The sequence below is a fragment of the Bos indicus genome, chromosome 23, assembly GCF_029378745.1.
Source record: "Bos indicus isolate NIAB-ARS_2022 breed Sahiwal x Tharparkar chromosome 23, NIAB-ARS_B.indTharparkar_mat_pri_1.0, whole genome shotgun sequence".
Classification (NCBI taxonomy): domain Eukaryota; kingdom Metazoa; phylum Chordata; class Mammalia; order Artiodactyla; family Bovidae; genus Bos; species Bos indicus.
In genome coordinates this window covers 25,447,134-25,468,108 of record NC_091782.1, presented here as the reverse complement: position 1 = coordinate 25,468,108, position 20,975 = coordinate 25,447,134, and the positions used below count along the sequence as shown (strand labels likewise).

At 40.5% G+C, this 20,975-nt stretch overlaps 1 protein-coding gene across 11 annotated transcripts in view; it reads left to right on the top strand.

The window, feature by feature from the left end:
* Window positions 1–20,975, top strand: part of PKHD1 (PKHD1 ciliary IPT domain containing fibrocystin/polyductin) — a 443,081-nt gene that overhangs the window by 234,628 nt on the left and 187,478 nt on the right. For all 11 annotated transcript variants that reach the window (XM_070778107.1, XM_070778111.1, XM_070778110.1 and 8 more), the window contains 2 exons: window positions 8,972–9,037; window positions 15,530–15,658. In XM_070778107.1, coding sequence (XP_070634208.1) covers window positions 8,972–9,037; window positions 15,530–15,658 — 195 coding nt within the window. The remainder of the gene's footprint in view (window positions 1–8,971; window positions 9,038–15,529; window positions 15,659–20,975) is intronic.

Sequence of the window (20,975 nt, the reverse complement as noted above, 5' to 3'; positions counted from 1 at the left end):
GTTCTCTTCCTCTGTGGCTACATCCATACAATGAGGTTAAGCTTACTTATCTATTGGAATTGTGGTACAAAACACCCAACCTCTTCAAGTGTGATTAGCATGTGTTGTTACTTCACTATACACTTTCTCAGTAGATGATTTCTCTAAAACGGTTCTTTCTTCCCCCACCTCCGCCCCCACCCTGAAGATGAACAACCTCAGGTGCCTTGAACTCAGCGTACCTGTCATAACTTGTCTGCAAGAGTCTCATTCTATTTTCCTTGACTAGCTTTTGTAAGATAACAGATTCATGATAACATGACATGGATGATAAATGGGTCCCCTGATTGAAACTTAATACCACTTAAGCAATTGTTACCCACAGACTAAGATAACCTCGCTCATTTAAAAACATCTCTCTTAAGGAGATTGGTTCAGGTTGCCTTTCTAATGCCCCTGAGATTTCTGCCCAATGAACCGCTTAAACACAGACCACGAGTGAAGTCCTTGCGTGCTATAGTTTGTGTGAGGGTCCCGGAGGGGCAATATTTGCTAGAATAAACTGTTATGAATGGCAGTCACGAACTGTCACTTCTGCGCCATGCTTGTGACAGGTCTGACTGTAAAACAAGAGTTCCTTTATATTTTCAAAGTCAGAGTCAAATCCAGAGAACCCCTTTTTCAGTTTCTGCTCTTGGATTCACCAGCACTCCCATCTCTGCCTTACGCATGCAGTCAGATTCCCACTGCCTCTGTCCCTGCAGTTTTTTTTTTTTTTTTTCTCCAGGAATGTTTCAGTTCATGGTGAACTATTTTTATTTTTTAGTTACATTAACGCTATGAAATAATTAGTCAGCTAATTAATCTGGTGTACAAGCTTTGTAGGATTCTTCAGCTGTCAGTCAGGCCCAGGCCCGAGGCCTACATCTAGTCTCAGCACTCTCGCCCATGTGATTCCCGTTGCCATGGCTACTGGGTACATCTGCTGACACCCCACTCTCTATTTATTGCTTAATTAAGAATTTCACGCTCAGCCCTTATCTGCCTCTAAGAACAAGCGCACACTGTTAAGAAATTCCGAATTTAGGCCTGGGCACAAGGAAAGCCTTTCTTGCGGGGCTTGGCTGGACTGGAGCCTCTCTAACGATCTTCTCAGCATCCCAGCCGCCACCCTTCAATCAAAAATCATTAAATGGGGCAGAGATAATGAGCATGTAGTGTATCAAAGAAGGATGTTTGCTTGGTCCAAAGGAGGAAAAGCTGCTAGGCCCCATGCTCTGCTCCACTTCAAAGGCAGAGGAGACCCCTTGTCACTGGGGCCTGATAAAGCCTCATTTGTTCTGGGCTTGACTTATGCAAAAGGTCTGGTATGTCAGAGTCCCATCTCACAGACGTGGGATTCCCTCCCCCGGCACCACTTCTTGCCTCCACCTCCACCGGCCCCCTCCCTGGCCTTCCGCACACGCTCGTGTGTCAGCTCTTAGGCAGCTGGGCCCCCCAAAGCATCAGGCGGAGCGTGTAATCACTGACTCCACGCTGACAATGGCCACTTGTAGGGGGGTGGCCAGGAGGAGGTCTTCATCACAATAGGAACACAATTATTGCAGCTGCTAGGGAGGGCTATGCTTCTTCCTGTAGAAATAGAATAGGACTTGCCCCAAACAGGAGGACAAGGTTGGGGGGAAGTGGTGGGGGTGGAGGGGGTGGAGAAAACAATCCTGAGTTGATTATTCATATTCTGACTCTTGGAAGCCTGATGCAGAACCAGTGGGGTCCCAGCAGCTGTTCCCGCACCGTCCTCTTCTAATAATCGTGCATTCTGTCTGAGGTCAACTTACTTTTGACCCTGTCCTTTTTATACAGGGACGAGGCTCTTTAGGGCAAACTGTTGGGTTGTGGCAGGGTGCATTAAACACTCACAGCCCCTTCCCCTTGCTCTATCCCCCGCCCAACCAGCAGCCGGTGATAAATTCATATCAGATGCCGAGCTATTCACACTCGCCCTCCTGAGTTCACACAGCCCCCACTCGCGCAGGGGAGATGCAGCCGAGCTGGGATATTGTGCGAGGTGGCAGCTGAGAAAGTCCGCCTGCTAGGCTCAGAGGCTCCCATGTACCACCTTCTTCTCATCAGACTGAAAAACAGACACGTCTAGTCAGGCTGGCCACTGCTTATTTCCAAATGTCCCACTCACCAGGATAAAGACAGGCTCTTTGGCAAGAATCTGGGGCTCTTGTCCATGAGGGCAAGAGGGCTGTGGATAGAAAGGCAAATGGACTTTATTGTCTGTTCCTATTACTCCAGAGAACTTAAGTCACATCACACTGAAGTCTCAGAAAAGATGCTTTAATTTGAGAGATCCTGAAAATAAGGAGTGTTTTCCCAACTGCCCAGGTTTCTCTCTCCTCAAAGCGCTAAGGTCCTGGGATGGAGCTGACTGCTATCTGGACCCTTCTGTTTCTCAGTGGGTCTAGGAAACCCCATGCAACTCCTCTAGGAGGAATCTTGCCAGAATCTAAGGAGGGAAGACTCAGCTGGCTCCCCAGAGCTCTTGGGGAGGATTCTGTGAGCAGGGCAGAATCATAATCCTTTGAAACTCTGTACCCATTCCCATGTTGAGGCCCTCTGAGGCAATCTATGGCATTCTAGTTAATAAATTAATTTACATTCTTATAGAAAACTCATTCCCCAAAGATCCCCCAAGGATTTTGTACCAGTAATATAGAGAGTTGACTTCAGGGACTTGCATGACAAACCTTTATGGCAAAAATAGAATGGAACAGGAGCTGTGGATGTGAGAAGTGATTTTTGCTTCCCAATTACAAGCAACTTCTCCAAAAGGAGAAGGAAGAAATGGAGAAAAGGAAAGAAAGAAGGAAGGAAGGAAAACCCAGGAGTCAGAATCAGATACTTTTTCTAGGAATCACTCAAGATTAAGGAGCTCATTCTCAGTGACGCTGGTGGCTGGCTTTGGTTCATGCAGGTCACAGGTGGTATAACCAGTATCGTGACTTGGATTTTCTGACTGTTTCAGTACTGTTTCTAGTATATTAGTGTTTTGTTTTGTTTTAATCCAAGCTTATGTTCCTACCCTTGTAAACCAAATCTTCTTTCTTCTATTTGTAGGAAAAACCTATACTTATTAACAATGCTTCTTAAACTTTAAGCATTAGAGTACCACCTTCGTACTTTGTCACATCCTACCTCCTGTACTATTACTTCCTTGATAATTTTCTTAAGTCGACTTCCACACTGTTTTATTTTTAAAGTCCATCTCTTTTTAAGCAATAATATCCATAAAATCATGGGTTTAGTGACCTACTTGCTTTCTCTAAAATATATTAACATCCATAACTATTAAAACTTTTATCCTACTAACATCATCACATTTACTTTATATTTTGGGAGTAGACTTTGACCTTCAAGTTTTTGGTATAAATGATGAAAAGTAAGAATTGTGAATGTAAGGATCTTTTTTTTTTTTTTTTTAAATTCTGGGTCCCTTTCCTCATTTGCTAAGAACACCTGCCTCTGAGTAAAAATCGCGTTTTGAGAGTAGGGTACGAAAAAGGTTGTAAACTCCCTTCCATAAGCGCTTTCTAAGTGTGCCTCCTGGGCACACAGCTGGAATGCTTGCTTCCAGGTTCCCTGTCCCCTGCCAGAGGCTCTGGTTCTGTAGATCTGCACAGGGCCCAGGAATCACACACCTGCTGCGGAAGTGCAGCCAACATTGCTCTGAGTCAGAATAACAATTGTGATTGTTCTCTGAGTTAATTAAGAAGGTATAATTGAGCTAACTCTCAGGACTGTTTAATGTAGATATATTTGTCGACATCTCGATCAAATTCTTTTGCTCTTAAAAAATTACACCCTTTAAAGAATGAATGTTGGGAGTAATAGGAGACTCTTAGAAGGATTTTCATATCCTATTTCTTTGAAGGTCTTGAAAAGATCCTGAGTGATGAGGGCTGAGGTGACTCAGTGGCTGTCTCTGAGAGGCTGGAACCAGACAAGAGTGTGGTCCTGCAAATCAAGTTTTAGCTGCCCAAGAACCAGTTAACAAAAAAGCCTTCTCTGTGGCTGGGTGAAAGAAGTGATTTCTAGGGAGCAAGAATTGAACAGGGAGGGAGAAGCAGAGCAGGAGGGTACAGGAGTTGTGAGAAGTGGTAGAGGCCAACAGGGCAAGTGAAGATGAAAATGCCAAGAGAGGATCAACCCAAGAGCTGGCCCATGAAGATGGTGCTGGAAGTGGGTCCAGGGCCCACAGAGATGGAAAGCAGGCATGAGTTGATAAGACTGGATGGAACTCACAGACACAGAAGTAGTTGCTGTTTTCTGTTCTGTCCACATGCAGATAGAGGGTGACTCATCCTAGATAAAGGTGGGCTGAGGGAGAAGTCCCAGGGTGTGCATAGTAAGTTGCCTACATACAAGCGAATTCAGTTCCATAATTAATGCGTAACTTGTGCATAAGTCCAGCAAAGTTAACCTAGGTACCCATCTAACACAATCAGCTATATAGTAGTGTACTGTAATGGGTTTGTAATACTTTTCACACAATACATAAAAACCTAACAGACCCCCCAAAAAACATTTTTAAACTTGCAGTATAGGACCTTGAAAAGTACAGTAGTACCGTACAACAGCTGGCACACAGGGGCTGGCGAGTGAGCAGGCAAGAAGAATTACTGACTGGAGGAGGGGAGGAGGTGGGAGACGGTAGAGCTGAAGGAGGGTCAGCAAGAGGAGACAGAGGGCAAGGAGCAGTTTCAGTGACACCTGACGCCGATGGCCCTGGCTCTGGTTCCTTCCTGGAACAAGATGCACTTGCACGTCTTTGAGAGTTTGCAGCTTGAAGGTTTGTATGTGGGTAGACTTTCTGTACAATCCTCAGAGGCCAGGTGAGCAGGGCATAGAATGAAGAAGAAAACAGGCGAGGGATCTATTGCTAAGATGCCAGGTGGTTTTTCTTTTCAGATAGACAGGTACTCTTCCCCTCCAAAATTCCAAGAGAAAATGGGACCTGCTCTGGGAGAGAATCAATTAATTTTTCTCTTCCCTAGGGCCCTCATGAAGACAGAATTTGCCAGCACAACACATCACTCTGGCAGGCACTAGAATCAGATCTACTTGAGTAATTCCTCTCTCACCGGGAGCCATTTTCTTACACGTTTTTCTCTTTCTCCTGGATGTCTGTGTTTATAGCAAGCTTAGATCATATAGCACTCATCAGAATAATTTGGCCATAATTGACCTAAAGACTTCTTTTCTTTTTGAGGACCAACCAGATATTACAATCTGGGAAGGATCAACAGCAGTGAGTTTCCATTGATAAACAAAGGAGATTAACCGTTCTCATCTTACAAACACAAAATCAGAAATCATAAGCACTGAGAAAACATATGTACAGTATCACAGCTTGTGTTAGGCTCTTAAACTCTCCCTGAGTCAATACCTTTAGTCTCAGATGATTTTTATCCTTCTTTGTATGTACCCAAATTGGAAATGACACTGCATTTATACTGTCTTTTATAGAGTCAAAGCACTTTAGCAAACTTTAGTGGATCTGGTTAAGTTGCTTACAACTTGGAATACTAGGGCTCATCATGATTAGGTGCAGCTGTCAAAAGAGTAAAAGCATTTTTTTTTTTTTTTTTTGGTTTTGTTAACTGGCTCCTAGAAAAATGAGCATGTCTTAATAACAGTATTGATGATGACTCACATGTATTGTTCATTGAAACCAAGTCCTGTGCTAAGTGTGTTACCTGGATTATCCCATCTTTTCTTCCTGATCACCCTATGATGTAGGTAATAGGATGATTCCCATTTTTAGAAGAAGTGAGTGAGGCTCAGAACTTGTCAGTTACCCATGTAGAGGACCTGGAAGTTCTAGGATTCAAATCCAGGCTGCTGAATTTCACCCACAAGCTTCCTGTTTACTCTCTGTGGTCTCTCTCAGCCTAGAAAGGGTGTTTGGGAAGAAGCAGCCTACTGCATCAGCGCATGTGCTCAGAGGCAGCCCGCAGGGGCCATGTGGTATAGGAAATCAGACTTTTCTCGTTTTTCCTACTTTTGGTGCCTGTGCCGCATTTTCTCTGCTACTGAAACTGCTTCTCTTCTCATGCCTGCGTTGAGGAAGAGGTTGCTCTGAAGGTTGGGGCCATCTGTATACCTGTAGAGGCTGAACAAAGCCAGAATCTGCCCAGCTTGGAAGCCACTGGTACAGAGGTGCAGGCGTGATAGCTCGCTGCTCCAGGGATCCTTGGTTTACTAGCAACAGGGCCTGGGTGAGGGCTTTAGTGGACAAAGGAAAGTGAGACAGCCTATCATGAGAGTCAGAGATGTCCAGGGTTCACCTTTTCCGTCTTCTGGGTAATCATCACTGCTGCCTATCAGGACTGTATAGTCAGTGTTAACTTCAGCGCCGGACGCTGCACTGCTGGTGGGATCCTTTACACCCAGGGGATTCTGGATGCATGGATTACTTTCCCTTTACTTCAAATCCCCTCCTCTATGTAGTGGGGAAAATGCTGTTTCTATTCTCCCCTAAGTATAAATATTATATATTTTGGGTTAAATAAATCATTATAAAATTGCTAGAGTAGCTTTGAAAAAGACTCTTTACATGTGACTTTTTTCACTTTCTTTAACCTCAGGGGCTGTGTCTTAAGGAAGAAGGCACAGATGTACTAAAATTTACAAATGCCTGGAAATTATTAATAAGGATAATTGAAATAGTTTTTATTGAAATCTAGTTGATTTACAATGTTCTGTTAGTTTCTGCTGCACAGCAAAGTGATTCAGTTATACCCACCCCTACACACACATATATTCTTTTTCATATTCTTTTCCACTATGGCTTATTACAAGATATTGAATATTCCCTGTACTATAAAGTTGGTCCTTGTGTTTATTTATGTATAGTGTTGTGTATCTGCTAATCCCAAACTCCTACTTTGTCCTTCCTCCATCTTTGTTTGTTTTCTATATCTGTGAGTACAAGGATGATTTTTATAACATCTTTAAATGAGCTAACTTCCCTTTCCAAATGATTCTCGGATTTTTTTTTTAAATTTACCTTTCCTAGAGTTTGATTCTATTACAATATTTTATTCCTTTCTCTTGTGCAAGGGTATTTTATTGTTATAGACTTATGCATGTTTTTAGATGTCATTTTGTCATAAATTTGACTTTTCTTTCTGATTGAATAGAATTTTTTTACTACTTTGTCTTTGAGTTCCTTTAAAAGGGTTATTTCCTGCCTCCAATTGTTTAATTTGTTGAAATGGTGAGTTATTAATACATCCTGGCATCCAGAGTAGAGCAGTTTATCTAGATTGGTTCATGAAAGTTAAGATATACATGCCCAGCAATGTCTAGGATCTTAAGGTACAGGAGAAAAATCCCTCTCTCAGAGATTTAGAGACAGACCTTAGGATAGAGGCAGTCCTGAATTCACCACAGTTGATGCACAATAATATTTTCTCATTGAGAGTGACCTTGCTATAAGTATCATAGTTTGGTTTTAGGAGTGCTTTTCAACTTTAGCAAATGCATATAGATCAGTGTGAGTAGAAATGGATATTAGGACATTATAGGAAAAAAAAAGAGATGTTGAGCTGGTGTCTTTATTATTAATTATTATTATTAAGTTAGAAAAGTGGGTGAAATGGGCAATTGTATAAAAAAACAATATAAGCAAAGCTTTGGAAGGAATGATGAAGGAGAACACATGAAGAACAGGTCGGCCATTGTGCCTGGTCTCAAAATGTGTACAGTGTAAGGAGAAAGCCGCAGACACACACATTTTATAATAGGGAAAATATTTTTCACTGAAGTATAGCTGATTTTCAATATTATATTAGTTTCACGTATCATCATGATTCTGTATTTCTGTATTCCTGAAGATGATATTCTACTATAGGTTATTATAGAAAAATTTAAAATGGAATAATCAACAAAGAAAGAATAAAATCAGAGAGGTCTCATCATGGGTGTTTTGCGGACTTAATGTTCTGAAGCTTATGCTTTGTAATTAGAAAGAATGATCCTTGGTCTACTCCAAACCTGCCACAGAGGAAAGGGTTTAGTGCTCCAGGGAGAGGCAAATGGGGGGCATGAGTGGGACCAAGGCCCCAGGGCTGCAACCTTCAGCATCATTGGGCTCTTCAGTGGTGGGAGACTTTGGCCTTCATGGCATCTGATAAGGCAGAAAGGTAATTAACCAATGAGAGGCAAGGTGTTACTGAAAAGTGGGGTTCGTGCACCTGATTACTAATTAATCAGGCGTGAGAGCACCTTGTAGATGCATTCACTATTTAATTATAGCAGCCTCTCTTGGCAAAGGAGCATATGTTCCCAGCTTAATCTACTGGTTTATACTGACATCAAATTGTCATTATCAGAAGGAATCAGGCCTTTTGATTATTTTCACTAATTTATTGAACACTTAAAATTAATGAACCCCAGGCCTTTCAAATGTGCTCAGTTGGTTTGGAAGATAGGAGGAGAAAGTGGAAGGGGGGGGAGGTTGGAGAAACAACTTCATTAAAAGGACAATTTGCCTGGATAAAGGTAAAGCAAATACATTTCATGGGTGATCTGAATTCTATTGGTGAAGAACACATGAATTCCAAAAGCTGAGCCTTCAAACTGATGGAAGGGAAATAGGATATGAGGGATGTCCTGCTGACCAACACTGGCCTCCAAAAAACATATGGTTAAAGGATTTTTTTCCCCCTAATTATTTACGTGCCGATTCTCTTGGAAACCTTACTGTGATTAAGTTTAATCGAAAGCAAACAATCAAAATCAAATGTTGGAAATCAATTGTTAGACTAACTAACAAGGACTGAATTTTTTTTTAAAATTTTGAAAATGTAATTAGATTGGGGAGAATTTAACATAAAGTCGTCTTTCTCACACGTGAATATCTCTTGTATTAAGAGAATCTTTGTATCATATCCAAGTTGTGATTCTCTTTTGTATTCAGTTTCAGGTGAGGGCCAAGTTAAAGTAGTTCTCCAGGTGAGGAAAGGTGTGGACCCGACTATTTCAGGTGAGTATTAACCCACCAAATAGAACTGCCGGATGCAAAAAGATGTCTTCCCATCATTTTATAAATTTCTCCCATCATATTTTTTTGTAGGGAAGGGATCAGCCCTAACGCATTTATGTCTGACAAGTCCTCACTGCGTCACCCCTACAGCTAAAATATACGGATGCATGTCAAAGAAAGATATAAGTGGTGCATTTTAAAACATTGGAAAGTAAGAATTACAACATGTAAATAAGCACGTTTCATAAATTATGGACCATATGTGCACATAGGAGTCCAGATCTGCAGATGGGCCATTAGGCCCCCACCAAATGGAAAGAAAAATTCAGGGTATCTCAAAACTTTAATTGTTCCCAGTAATTTCAGGAAATCAGGGTAAACAAACCCTCCCCAAAAGTCAGATGGTTCTGTGAAATCTTCCTAACTCATAAAAGCTAAACTCTCAACGACTAAATGACTCATAAGCACCTTCTAATGTATTACGTTGTTTGTTTTTGTTTATTCTGAGGCAGTTTAACTATACATTTGCAGCCGGGATAAATCTTTTCAAAGGCCGAGTTTTCCTTTGATTTCCAGTGGCATTTTTTTGTGTTATGTCAGAGAAAAGCCAGGCTAATCAGAAAATGATCTAATTCCTCCATTTATTTTATTTTTTTAAAGTTCTCCATTTAAATTAATAAATTAACGAGGTTAAGGTATTGCACTAAAACTATAAACTGACCTTGACTATTCCATGCTTATTTGCCTGAGAAGAATGGGATTCTTTGTTTTTATATCTGTGAACTGCCATCGCCTTTGCTCTTTATGTTCCTGGTCCTTTTTCACTTTTTTCCTTTAGGTGACTCACAAGTCTCTGTTGAATCTCCCATGTGATGTGTAGGAGGCCACAATGCTGAGCAAGATGGAGTGCTCTTTGACTTCATGAGGTCTTATGGTCACTAGGAGGTGTCAATCAAATGACTAATTAATCAAGGAATATGTTCCTTTTAAAATAATTGTTACCAAAGAGAAGTATCATGATTGTTTTTATGTTCAAACTCCCCCAGAAGAGATGCGATTGGTTGGGTGAGGCCTTATTTTGTAGAGAACCACCTGTAGGGGGAGCTCTTATGCCAGGTCCACTGGGAGGATCCCGGACCATCTCCACCTGTAGGTGGCCATTCCTGGTTCAGACAGCTTTCATCAGCATAACATGCCACTCAGCACTTAGTGTGAAGAAGTCTGTACTAAGGACTCTTTGGAAGGACATTGTGGGTAGCTGGTATCTGGGACTTTTCAGCAGGGGTCAGTTTAACTGGGAGATGCTTCACTTGGCCTGTCAATTGCAGCATGCTGGATGAATAGAAAGCTGGTGCTTCACAGAGTTGTAGAATTTTAGTAAGAGAAGGAACCCCATAAAGTATCCTATCCAACTGCCTCATTCTACAAATAAGGACATGGAAGCCTAAAGATTAAGCAGTTTACTTAGTCACATTCAGTGGTTGAGCCCGGATGAGGACTCAAGTTTCCAACTCAGGCCAGTGTTCTTTCTGTTATACCATGTAAACCCTAAAGTGTTCAAGCTACCTTTTTTGGTATATTTTAATTTGTGAGTTACATTAAATTTATTGTATATAGCCAATTTTTGTAGCTTATATAGATTGGGACACAAAACTATCCTAAGACCCAGGGAGTCATGGAACTGGTATGTTACCATTTGTTATATTCAAATATTTATTATTAATATGGTTCCAAGGCATTGATTGATCTCTATCATGTAGGATATAAGCACTAATGTCAAAATTATACTATGGGCGTGTATTTTGTTTAATGGAGAGGTCTATGAAAAACAGTAAAATGTTTGCAATATCAAAAATTCTTTGACAAAACAAGAATGGAATGCACAATGGAGTTCCATCTATATGTTCCCATTAAGAGATTCAATGAACATATAATGCAGAAAATATATTTTGGGTTTAGGTGTTCTGCTACAGAGTCTTTTAGCCTTTTATTTAATTGAGGACCTAACCTGTGTATAAGACTGTGCTGGTCATTGTGGGGACGTTGGAAACGCCAAGGAAGCAGAAATTAAAGTATGTATGGGGCAGTGTTGGGAAGAAGCAGAGAAAGTGGTGCTGATGAAAGCTGTTGTGTGGTGCTTAGTCAGGTTGGGGTAAGGATGTATGCTCGTCTGGGTCAGGATGGTACCCAGTTTTCTGAAGACCCCATACAGGTCTTAATGCTCCTCCGACACTGTGACTTCACTGGTTTTCTCTCGGTGTCCATGGCGCTTTATAAAAGATGAAGGAGAGGAAGAGGATGAAGCAACTCACATTAGGGGAAAGTAAAAATATTTCTGAGGAGCTTTTACCTCAGCCATGTTGTCTTTTCAGTGGGGGCTAATTGCAAATATTGTTGACAGTATTTACAAACATTCAGATGATTGGACAGAGAAGGAAACGGCACCCCACTCCAGTGTTCTTGCCTGGAGAATCCCAGGGATGGGGGAGCCTGGTGGGCTGCCATCTGTGGGGTCGCACAGAGTTGGACACGACTGAAGTGACTTAGCAGCAGCAGATGATTGGATCCTCTTTTCCTAAATTTGTGCTCCCTTTCCCCACAGATTGGGTTTATTTCCTTTCTTCTGGCTTTGACATCTGTCAGCCTTTCTCCTATTTCAAGTCAATCCATCCCTTCTAGCATCTTTTGAACTTTATTTTATCAGCAAATGAAGTTAACCTCTCCATCATTCCTGGCTCCTTCTGTTCAGTACCTCTCAATTAAAAAAAAATCAAAACAAAATTCATAGACACTGACTCTTCCACAAGTTGACATTGCTTCTGCAGACTTATCAAAAGATGAGCCTTCTCTTGATGCAGAGCCATAAAAAGCACTGTTTATAATAGTCAGGACATGGAAGCAACCTAAATGTCCATCAGCAGATGAATGGATAAGAAAGCTGTGGTACATATACACAATGGAGTATTACTCAGCCATTAAAAAGAATACATTAGAATCAGTTCTAATGAGGTGGATAAATCTGGAGCCTATTATACAGAGTGACGTAAGCCAGAAAGAAAAACACCAATATAGTATACTAACGCATATATATGGGAATTTAGAAAGATGGTAATGAAAACCCTGTATGTGAGACAGCAAAAGAGACACAGATATATTGAACAGTCTTTTGGACTCTGTGGGAGAGGGCGAGGGTGGGACGATTTGGGAGAATGGCATTGAAACATGTAAAATATCATATGTGAAATGAATCACCAGTCTAGGTTCGATGCATGAGACAGGGGGCTCGGGGCTGGTGCACTGGGATGACCCAGAGGGATGGGATGGGGAGAGAGATGGCAGTGGGGTTCAGAATGGAGAACACATGTATACCCATGGCTGATTCATGTCAATGTATGGCAAAACCAATACAATATTGTAAAGTAAAATAAATTAATTAATTTAAAAAAAAAGGAAAAAAAAAGAAGCTGGGTAAATGAAGGATTAGATGGCAGTATTTGGCTCACATAATGAATTGGAGACCATTTCAAGTGGTGACTGTTGTTGACTGACAAATTTGAGAGGGAAATGTTGGTCTTGAACAGTGTTCATGGACTCCAGTTTTAAGATAAGTCTAATTTATCTAAAAAGTAGGAAGACAGATCAAAGGCTCAGGATCTCGGATCATTTCCTCAATAAGTGTTTTGCATGATCAGACCTAATGTCTTTTCTTCCTCACTTCTAGTGTACTCCTAAGTCTGCTATAATTCAAGTGGTTTCCACCTCCAGCACTCCATTGACACTGTCTTCATCCTGATCACCCATGCCCTGGTTGTCACATTCAGCAGCCACTTCTTATTCCTTCTCTTATTGGAACTTTGCTATTAACAAGATCACTTCTACTCTCTGGACATTCTTTATTTCTTAGTCTTCCAAGACATTCCTCTCTTCTGGTTCTCCATGTATATAGCTGATAGCTTTAACTCTTTAGGCTTCTTTTCCTCTCCTCTCCTTTCTGTATTAAAAATAGTCACCTGGAAACCTGATGTTAACTGTATAGACATCTCATAACTGCAGGAGACTAAACATGTCCTTCGCTATTAAGTGTTCTTATTTTAAGGCAAGATGGTATAAAAGAATCAAATTCATTCATCATAACATTTCTTAGAATAGCAATTTCAAGATTTAGTTTGTTCAGTTAAAGACAGGTTTAACCCTCCCATAGATAAGAGTGAAGATGACAAAAATGAAGAATGTTTCTAACATGTGATACAAAATTGAAACAACTAAGGGTTTTTGAGGCTTGGAGTAGGGTTTTAAAGAACCTGATCATTGCCTGTTTAAAATATCACTGGAAATGAGAACATCTCTTTCTGTTTTGTGGTGTCTGTTAGTGGCCACCTCAACAAATATCCCCACCCTATCACCATCTGGGTATTTAGAGTATAGTACTGGAAAGAAAACAAAATTGAAAAGAAACTTAGAAAGTTTCTTTGTAAGAATGTATTATATTATTGGTATTTATAAAATATTTCTATTTTTTAAATTTTATTTTTTTAAAAATGAAGTATAGTTGATTTATAAATTTATAGTTGATCTGTAGTTTCTGGTGTACAGCAACATATATATATATAATTTTCTTATGCTTTTCCACTATGATTTATTATATAATAGTAGATAAATATAAAATATTTCTAAAACCTCTTTCACAGTAAAGTTTGTTCCAAGACATCGCCTGGTTTCCATGGTGTGGGATATACTTTGTGCTAATTAAATTGTCTAGGATTTCTACTTGACCATAATCCATGTATTTTTAAGTTATCCTGGGGCCCTAATTAGACCATAACCAGCAGGGAGTTGGGTTCATACAGACAAAATAGTCAGGTGTTCTCCATGGTTCTGACCTTAGGCATTTTGTCTTTCCACACTGTAGTCCCAAGGAGCTCTCACAACCCATCCTCAGATTTTCAAATATGGCCTCTGGGCCAATGATGCCAAGATCCATCTCTCAGATTCAGAGTTCTTTCCCATCCTTCAGATTCACATCCATCCCCTGCTTGCCGTGCATCTCTACCTGGAGGCCTCAAAGACACCCCAAACTTTAAATGGCCCAAACTGAATTAATCAAATGTCAGTCTTAATGGGCATCTCCACCAGGCACCAGCTATGCTGGAAACCCCCGGCTGACCCTTGGCATTTTTCTTACCCTTCCCGCTCTGACCTCTGGTTGTTTTTCTGGCCCCATCACCTGCCTCTTTGCGACTGTGTGACTCAGCAATACCAGATTGCTTGTATTCCTTCCACATGATCTCTCATTTCTTGCCATCCATTGTGTTCATCCCTCTAGAGGGCAGACTCTCAGTTCATATCCTCACCCCCTTCACCTCAATTGGGTCCTAAGCCTTTAAGTGCAGCTCAGATGCTCCGACTCCAGGAAGCCTCCCCTGGTGAGGTCTCACTGCCTGCGTTGGTCAGGTACCATCAAAGATAATTCCCTTCAGAATTCTATCCCCCTAGTATTTACTTATATACTTACACAATGTTTGTGCCTCCTGGGGGGCAAGCATGACATTTTATTTCTTTCCTTTTTTTTTTTTAAATTGTATTTTATTTTTAAACTTTACAATATTGTATTAGTTCTGCCAAATATCGAAATGAATCCGCCACAGGTATACCCGCGTTCCCCATCCTGAACCCTGCTCCCTCCTCCCTCCCCTACCCTCCCTCTGAGTCGTCCCAGTGCACCAGCCCCAAGCATCCAGTACCGTGTATCGAATCTGGACTGGCGACTCGTTTCATACATGATATTATACATGTTTCAATGCTATTCTCCCAAATCTCCCCACCCTCTCCCTCTCCCACAGAGTCCATAAGACTGATCTATACATCGGTGACATTTTATTTCTTTTTGCACTATTTCACTGTTTTTTTAGGACAGTTCTGATAGAGGAGGCACTCATTATTTATGCTTATGAAGTTAGCAAGTACTAGAGGAGATTCTTTCTCTCATTATGTGAGTTTATGAATCTCCCAGAAAATCTGCCAAGTAAAATAAGAACTGAATGTAAAATTACAAGTTATATGATCTAAATTACATAAAAATGCTGAGAGATTCTGGAAGGAAACACAAATAAAAGGTTAATGGCAGTTATCTCTAGGTGGTGAGATAGTAGGCAATTATTATTTTTCTTTTTCTTTCTGTATTTGCATTTTACAAATGGCTCATGCTAAACATATGCTGTGCTATTCATAATAAAGGCAAAACACAAGTGTTTAATTGCAAAAGTAGAATACATTTTCCCTTCAAATTTTCCCTTCAAGTGGAGGTAATCCAAGGATTGAATAATTACTTATTTTATACATGGTAAATGTTTTCATTAATATAAATATCTGAAGGCAGCTTTTTGTGGGAAGTGAAAATGTCACCAGGATCTTAATATAAGGGTAGAATTTGCAAGTTGTCATAGTGAGTCAGATTTTCATCGTTACCCTTGTTATTTTCCTTTTGTTTTCTAGCTTCTATCTCTGTACCAGAGTCAGTTTTAAAATGGTCCCTCCCTGAAGCATGGGAAGGCGTGGCTGAGGGCTGGGGAGGACACAGCGGTGCCAGTCCAGGCCCTGGGGAAGACGTCCTGATTTTATCCAGTAAGTGAAACAATCCATGGTGTGAATAATCACAGATAGACTGAATCAGGCCAATCTGGGAATTATCTGTCATTTAGATATTCTGAACAACACGGTAAAGAATGTGAAAATAAATAGGCAATTATGTCTACAGCCTTCTCTTTTGGGTTATTACAAGAGAGGAATTTAATAACCCAGTAAAACCGGAAAAGATAGTTCCGCCTACCTTCATTAAAGGTGGGGTAAATAGCCCCATGCCAAAAGGAATTAGACTAATTCACTAACTGGATGATTTTTCTAATATGTCCAAGAACAGATTTATAGAAAATTTTAGTGTTCTTATATTTGAAAGACACGGAGAGTATGGAAAGAAGCAGTTCGTAAATGCCTCCTGCTCTTCTGCATTTGTGAATCTTTTAAACATGGGACTGAGAAATGACAAGGTCTTCTATTGCCATGGTTTTTCAAAGATGATGGGAAAGGAACAGATAAATCAAATAGAAAAGCAACATTTTACCAATCTATCATCTCTCCAATCTCTCACCTATCTTTTCATCAGTCCATCTGGCGGCTTCAGATGGTAAAGAATCTGCCTGCAAAGCAGGAGACCCGGGTTCGATCCCTGGGTTGGGAAGATCCCCTGGAGAAGGGAATGGCTACCCACTCCAGTATACTTGTCTGGAGAATTCCATGGACAGAGGAGCCTGGCGGGCTATAGTCGATGGATTCACAAAGAGTCAGACATGACTGAGCGACTAACACACTTCTACCTAGAACTCTCTTTTTGTTTAAATAAGAAGGGAAAGATGATTCCTCAGATATACAGATTTACACATCATACTTGTAAAATTCTTCTTTCTTAAGAGAGAATTCTTGAAACTCCCAGAAAATTTTCCTAGCCTGAGAAAAATATTCTTCATAGAACAGATATAGTTTCTCTAAAAGACCTATTTCCATTTATGATTTAATTTGAACTTCTAAAGATAATACTGAATAAAAGAGGATCAGTACTTGAAGAAGAATATTTGGTCATCTGTGAAATAATAATATGCTAAAATATTAAACAAGTTCTTCCCTGTAGCTCAAATGGTAAAGAATCTGCCTGCAATGCATGAGACCCAGGTTCAATCCCTGGGTCAGGAAGATCCTCTGGAGAAGGGAATGGCAACCCACTCCAGTATTCTTGCCTGGAAATTCCCACAGACAGAGAAGCCTGGAGGGTTAGTTTGTGGGGTCTCAAAGAGTCAGACACGACTTAGTGACTAACACACACACAATATTAAACACAAGTTGACAACTAACAATATTCAGGAATCATTCTTCATATATTAACTAATTTAATCTTCATAATAATTCTGCAATACAAGTAATATTATCATCATCCCCATTTTTACTGACATAGAAACAGGGCCCCAGGGTGGTTAGGGAACTTGCCCAGGGTCACACAGTTTGCAATTCAGCAGAGTCAGGATTTTGACACAGGCGGTCTGTCTCAAAGTCCTTATTCTTAACCAATCAAGTACATTCCCTTTCTAAAAGGACTGCTGCTGCTGCTGCTAAGTCGCTTCAGTCGTGTCTGACTCCGTGCGACCCCATAGACGGCAGCCCACCAGGCTCCGCCATCCCTGGGATTCTCCAGGCAAGAACACTGGAGTGGGTTGCCATTTCCTTCTCCAATGCATGAAAGGGAAAAGTGAAAGTGAGGTCGCTCAGTCGTGTCCGACTCTTCACGACCTATGATAAACAACAAGAGCGGTGGTGTCTTTTGCTTTATTCATGATGGGACGAGAAGGCAGGAAGATCAAAACATACTGACCACCTTCTGCGTATTGGTGGGGTGCATATGATACACAGAGATGAGGGCTGGAGGAGGGGGCTGACCGATACAAACTTAAACTGCTTATTATCATCCCACCCCCTATCACCCACCTCTCTCCATGGAGGATGGAACTTTTTGAATAAACAAGCTCATGAGTCATTCCTATACGGAAAGGAAAAATCTGTTCTGTCTCAGCCATCTCTTTGATGAATGTAGCCAGTGGATTGGCCCTGGGCTATGGTTTTCCCCACTAAGCAAGCTGTTTCCCCCACCCCATGCAGGAAGCACCAGAAGCTTTTGAAGGTTGCCAAGCTTTTAGTATCCTTTGGGACCTTTATGCTGAGCGACAAGCAGTCTTTGCTTTCTTGCTTGGCATTGCTGTTGTCTGTATCCACTGTGTGTCCTGGTTTCCAGGGTCCCTGGCATTCTCCATCTTCCTTCATTCCTTTCTTCATGGTCAGCTTGTAAGGTGGACTCAAATTCTTCACAAAGTTGCTCTTAAGGAGCACAAATCAGTGCTTTGGAAAAAGGCGGGGGTGGGACACAAATACGGGATATCTGAAGTGTCTCCCAGTTGGTCCTTCAGTATTATTGTAAAAATGAAAGTTAAGATTTTTAAAACCTGCCATTATTGTTCATTATTTAGTTTTCAATTGGAAAATAAGTGAATGAGAACAGATTTGTAATACATAATAAATGAAATCCTTACTTCTTATTGCCTCTCTCCTCTAAAAAGCCCTGTCTGTTGATAATTCTAGAAAATGATCTGAAAGTGGCCAATGTTTGAAATCTGTTCTGTTGAGGGTCTAATGCAGGAGCTCTGCTGGATTACTTCTCCCTTTTGATTTTTGGCAAACCCTGATATTTTGACCTTTGATGGCCCCTAGGGTTGAATTGCCCTCTTTCTGCTTATGGTTTTACCGTCTTGACCTTTTTCCTGGCTGCTCTGTTTTCTTTCCTCCTTTGCTTCCTCGAAATCAAGAGTTTGTTCATTCAAGTCTGGCACAAAAGAGACACCAAGTATTGCTTGAATGAAGCACACGGTCTCCAGGCTGCCGTCCGTAACTTAACACCAGAACTGAATCTGTGGGTTTCATAGGATTGACCCAGGGTGACTGCAGGATTATACAGGTCTATAGAAAATAACGCTTTCTCCTTCGAACAGAGTCCTAAGAATTAAGATTTTCCTGATGATAATGATGATGGTCCCAGCAACTGTAATTTGAGTGCTGGGTATGTGCTAAGTGTTTTACATGGATGTTCTCAGTTATTCCTCACAGCTACTTTGAGTTGGATCACGTTGTTATCTTCTTCTTCTTCTTTTTTTTTAATAACTGAGGGACTTGGTACTCAGAGAGGTTAAGTAACTTCCCAAGTTTCTGCCAGATAACAAGTAGAAAGGCTGGCAGAGGGAAGCAGACAGTTTGATTCCAGAGCCCTGCCTCTTTACCACATATATTTTTAAAAAACTCACCATTCCTACTTGCTCTGATACACTCAGATCAGACTCCATATTATACTGAATTTATACTTCTCTTCTTACTGTTTCCATTGTTCCCTTCACTTTGAATTAAAAAATACTATTTATTGAGTACCTGGCATCTGTCAGATATTCTCTAGGAACGCATTCAATCTCACTATATTCTCATTAGGTGCATACACGCAGAGAAGCTGGAAAAACTCCCCAAAGAGGTATCTGATGCAATGAGCCATTGGGGGAAGTACCCGCTTTGCATCTGGTAGCAAGTGTAGTTCTAATTCAAGTTAACATTCCTTTTCCAATTCAGTTTAACCAACAATAACTGAACACTCACTGTGTTCAAGGCACTGAACCGGGACCTCTGATCAGCTGTGATCTCAAGCAGCTGGTAAATTAGCTGGGTTGATAAAACACATACTAAAGCGTAATAATACAACATGCAGCTGTAATAATGAACAGAAGTATTCAGAATCAAAGTGTCTCAGGTGAGAAGAGAGCTGGCCCCGCAGAGCAAGAGGCATTTGAGGAGGACCTTGATGGACGGGGTGAAAAACTGAAGGCCAGTTATGAGGGTGAACTGGGGAGGAAGCAGTGCTTTAGGAGATGCAGGATGGGCTTTTGACTAGGATAAACCTGGGTTCACATTCAGATTCTGACATTTACAAACTGCATGATATGGGACAAGTGTAAATGCTTCCCACGTTCACTTTCTGACCACATGAGGGCTATAATTAACACATCATCATGTTGAAAGGATTAAATGAGATAACGTCAGTACACATGACCACTGTATGGAGTGTTGGTGATAATGGAATCAGAGATGAAAGCTGTGATTTTTAATGTGTCAGGTGCTCTTTTCTTTCATTTTCCCATCTGGCTGCCCCTCTTGGCCTCTGGTATTAGCCACACTTTGTATTTGCTTTCCAATGGCTTATTATTTAATTTTCACAACATCCTTGGGAGCTAAATAGGTAATAACTATTATTACAGTAAAAACCCATTTTTACATAATACGATTTTAATGGAACTGCTGATTTTACAAAATGAAAGTGACTGGTAAAGAAGATTTAAGTGATACTTTTGAACCTCTAATATAATTTTATGATGTTTTGTGTATTTTAATTCATTAATAAAGGAAATGTGTAGAACATTCCCATCATTATTCAAATAGAATAGCATAATTTTTCAATAAAATTCTTAGGGTAAATTGCCTATTTCCATTTTCTGGGAAATCAATTTTATGGAATGACCTCAGACCCATCCTATTCCATAAAAATAGGACTTTACTGTACTAATAAAAGATATCACTATTTTAAGTATGGTACCATTTTCCTTCGAGGCATTCTGTCTTTATAGACGTTGGATTTTGAAAAAGCTGTAAATTCTTCTTGGTGGTGTTATGGAGTGAGCTGAAGTCATCGTGAAGAATTGGCTTTTGTAGTTTAGTTTATGATGACTTTGCTTCACGCAAACAAGTATATCTGGTTGTCTTTGCCATTTAATTACTAGGAGAATTGGTCTAGATGTGTTCACAACATCTCACAGAGTGGAAACGAGTTCTAATAAGCCATGCAAATCTCAGAACTTCACAAATGATCCTACTAGCGTGTACTCCAGGTTTTATCCTGAACTGACCTGTGAGGATTTGATGCTTCCAGTTCTTTCTCTGAAGGAGTCTTATCCACGACAGGATGACACCCTGTTGACACAGAGCAGGCTTAATGAAAGGAAAATGTGTTATAATTCTAAGGGGTAGGATTCTGTTTTGAAGGGTACAGATATGATATCATGTAGCCTCCAGCATGATTTTATTTTTGCGTGTATGTGTGGTAGAATTCACTGTGTTCCATTTTCCCGTATTACTTTGAACTGTCTTTATTTGAAGAGATGAATGGAGAAGTACTGGTTTTCTTTCATAATAGTTCCTCTGTTTGTTCTGATTTTCAATACTTGGGTACTTTAAATGGCAGTGAGGCTCATCAAAGTCCTGTGATGTTCAAAATCAACAGTGCTTAATGCATTTCCTTGTTAAACCGCAA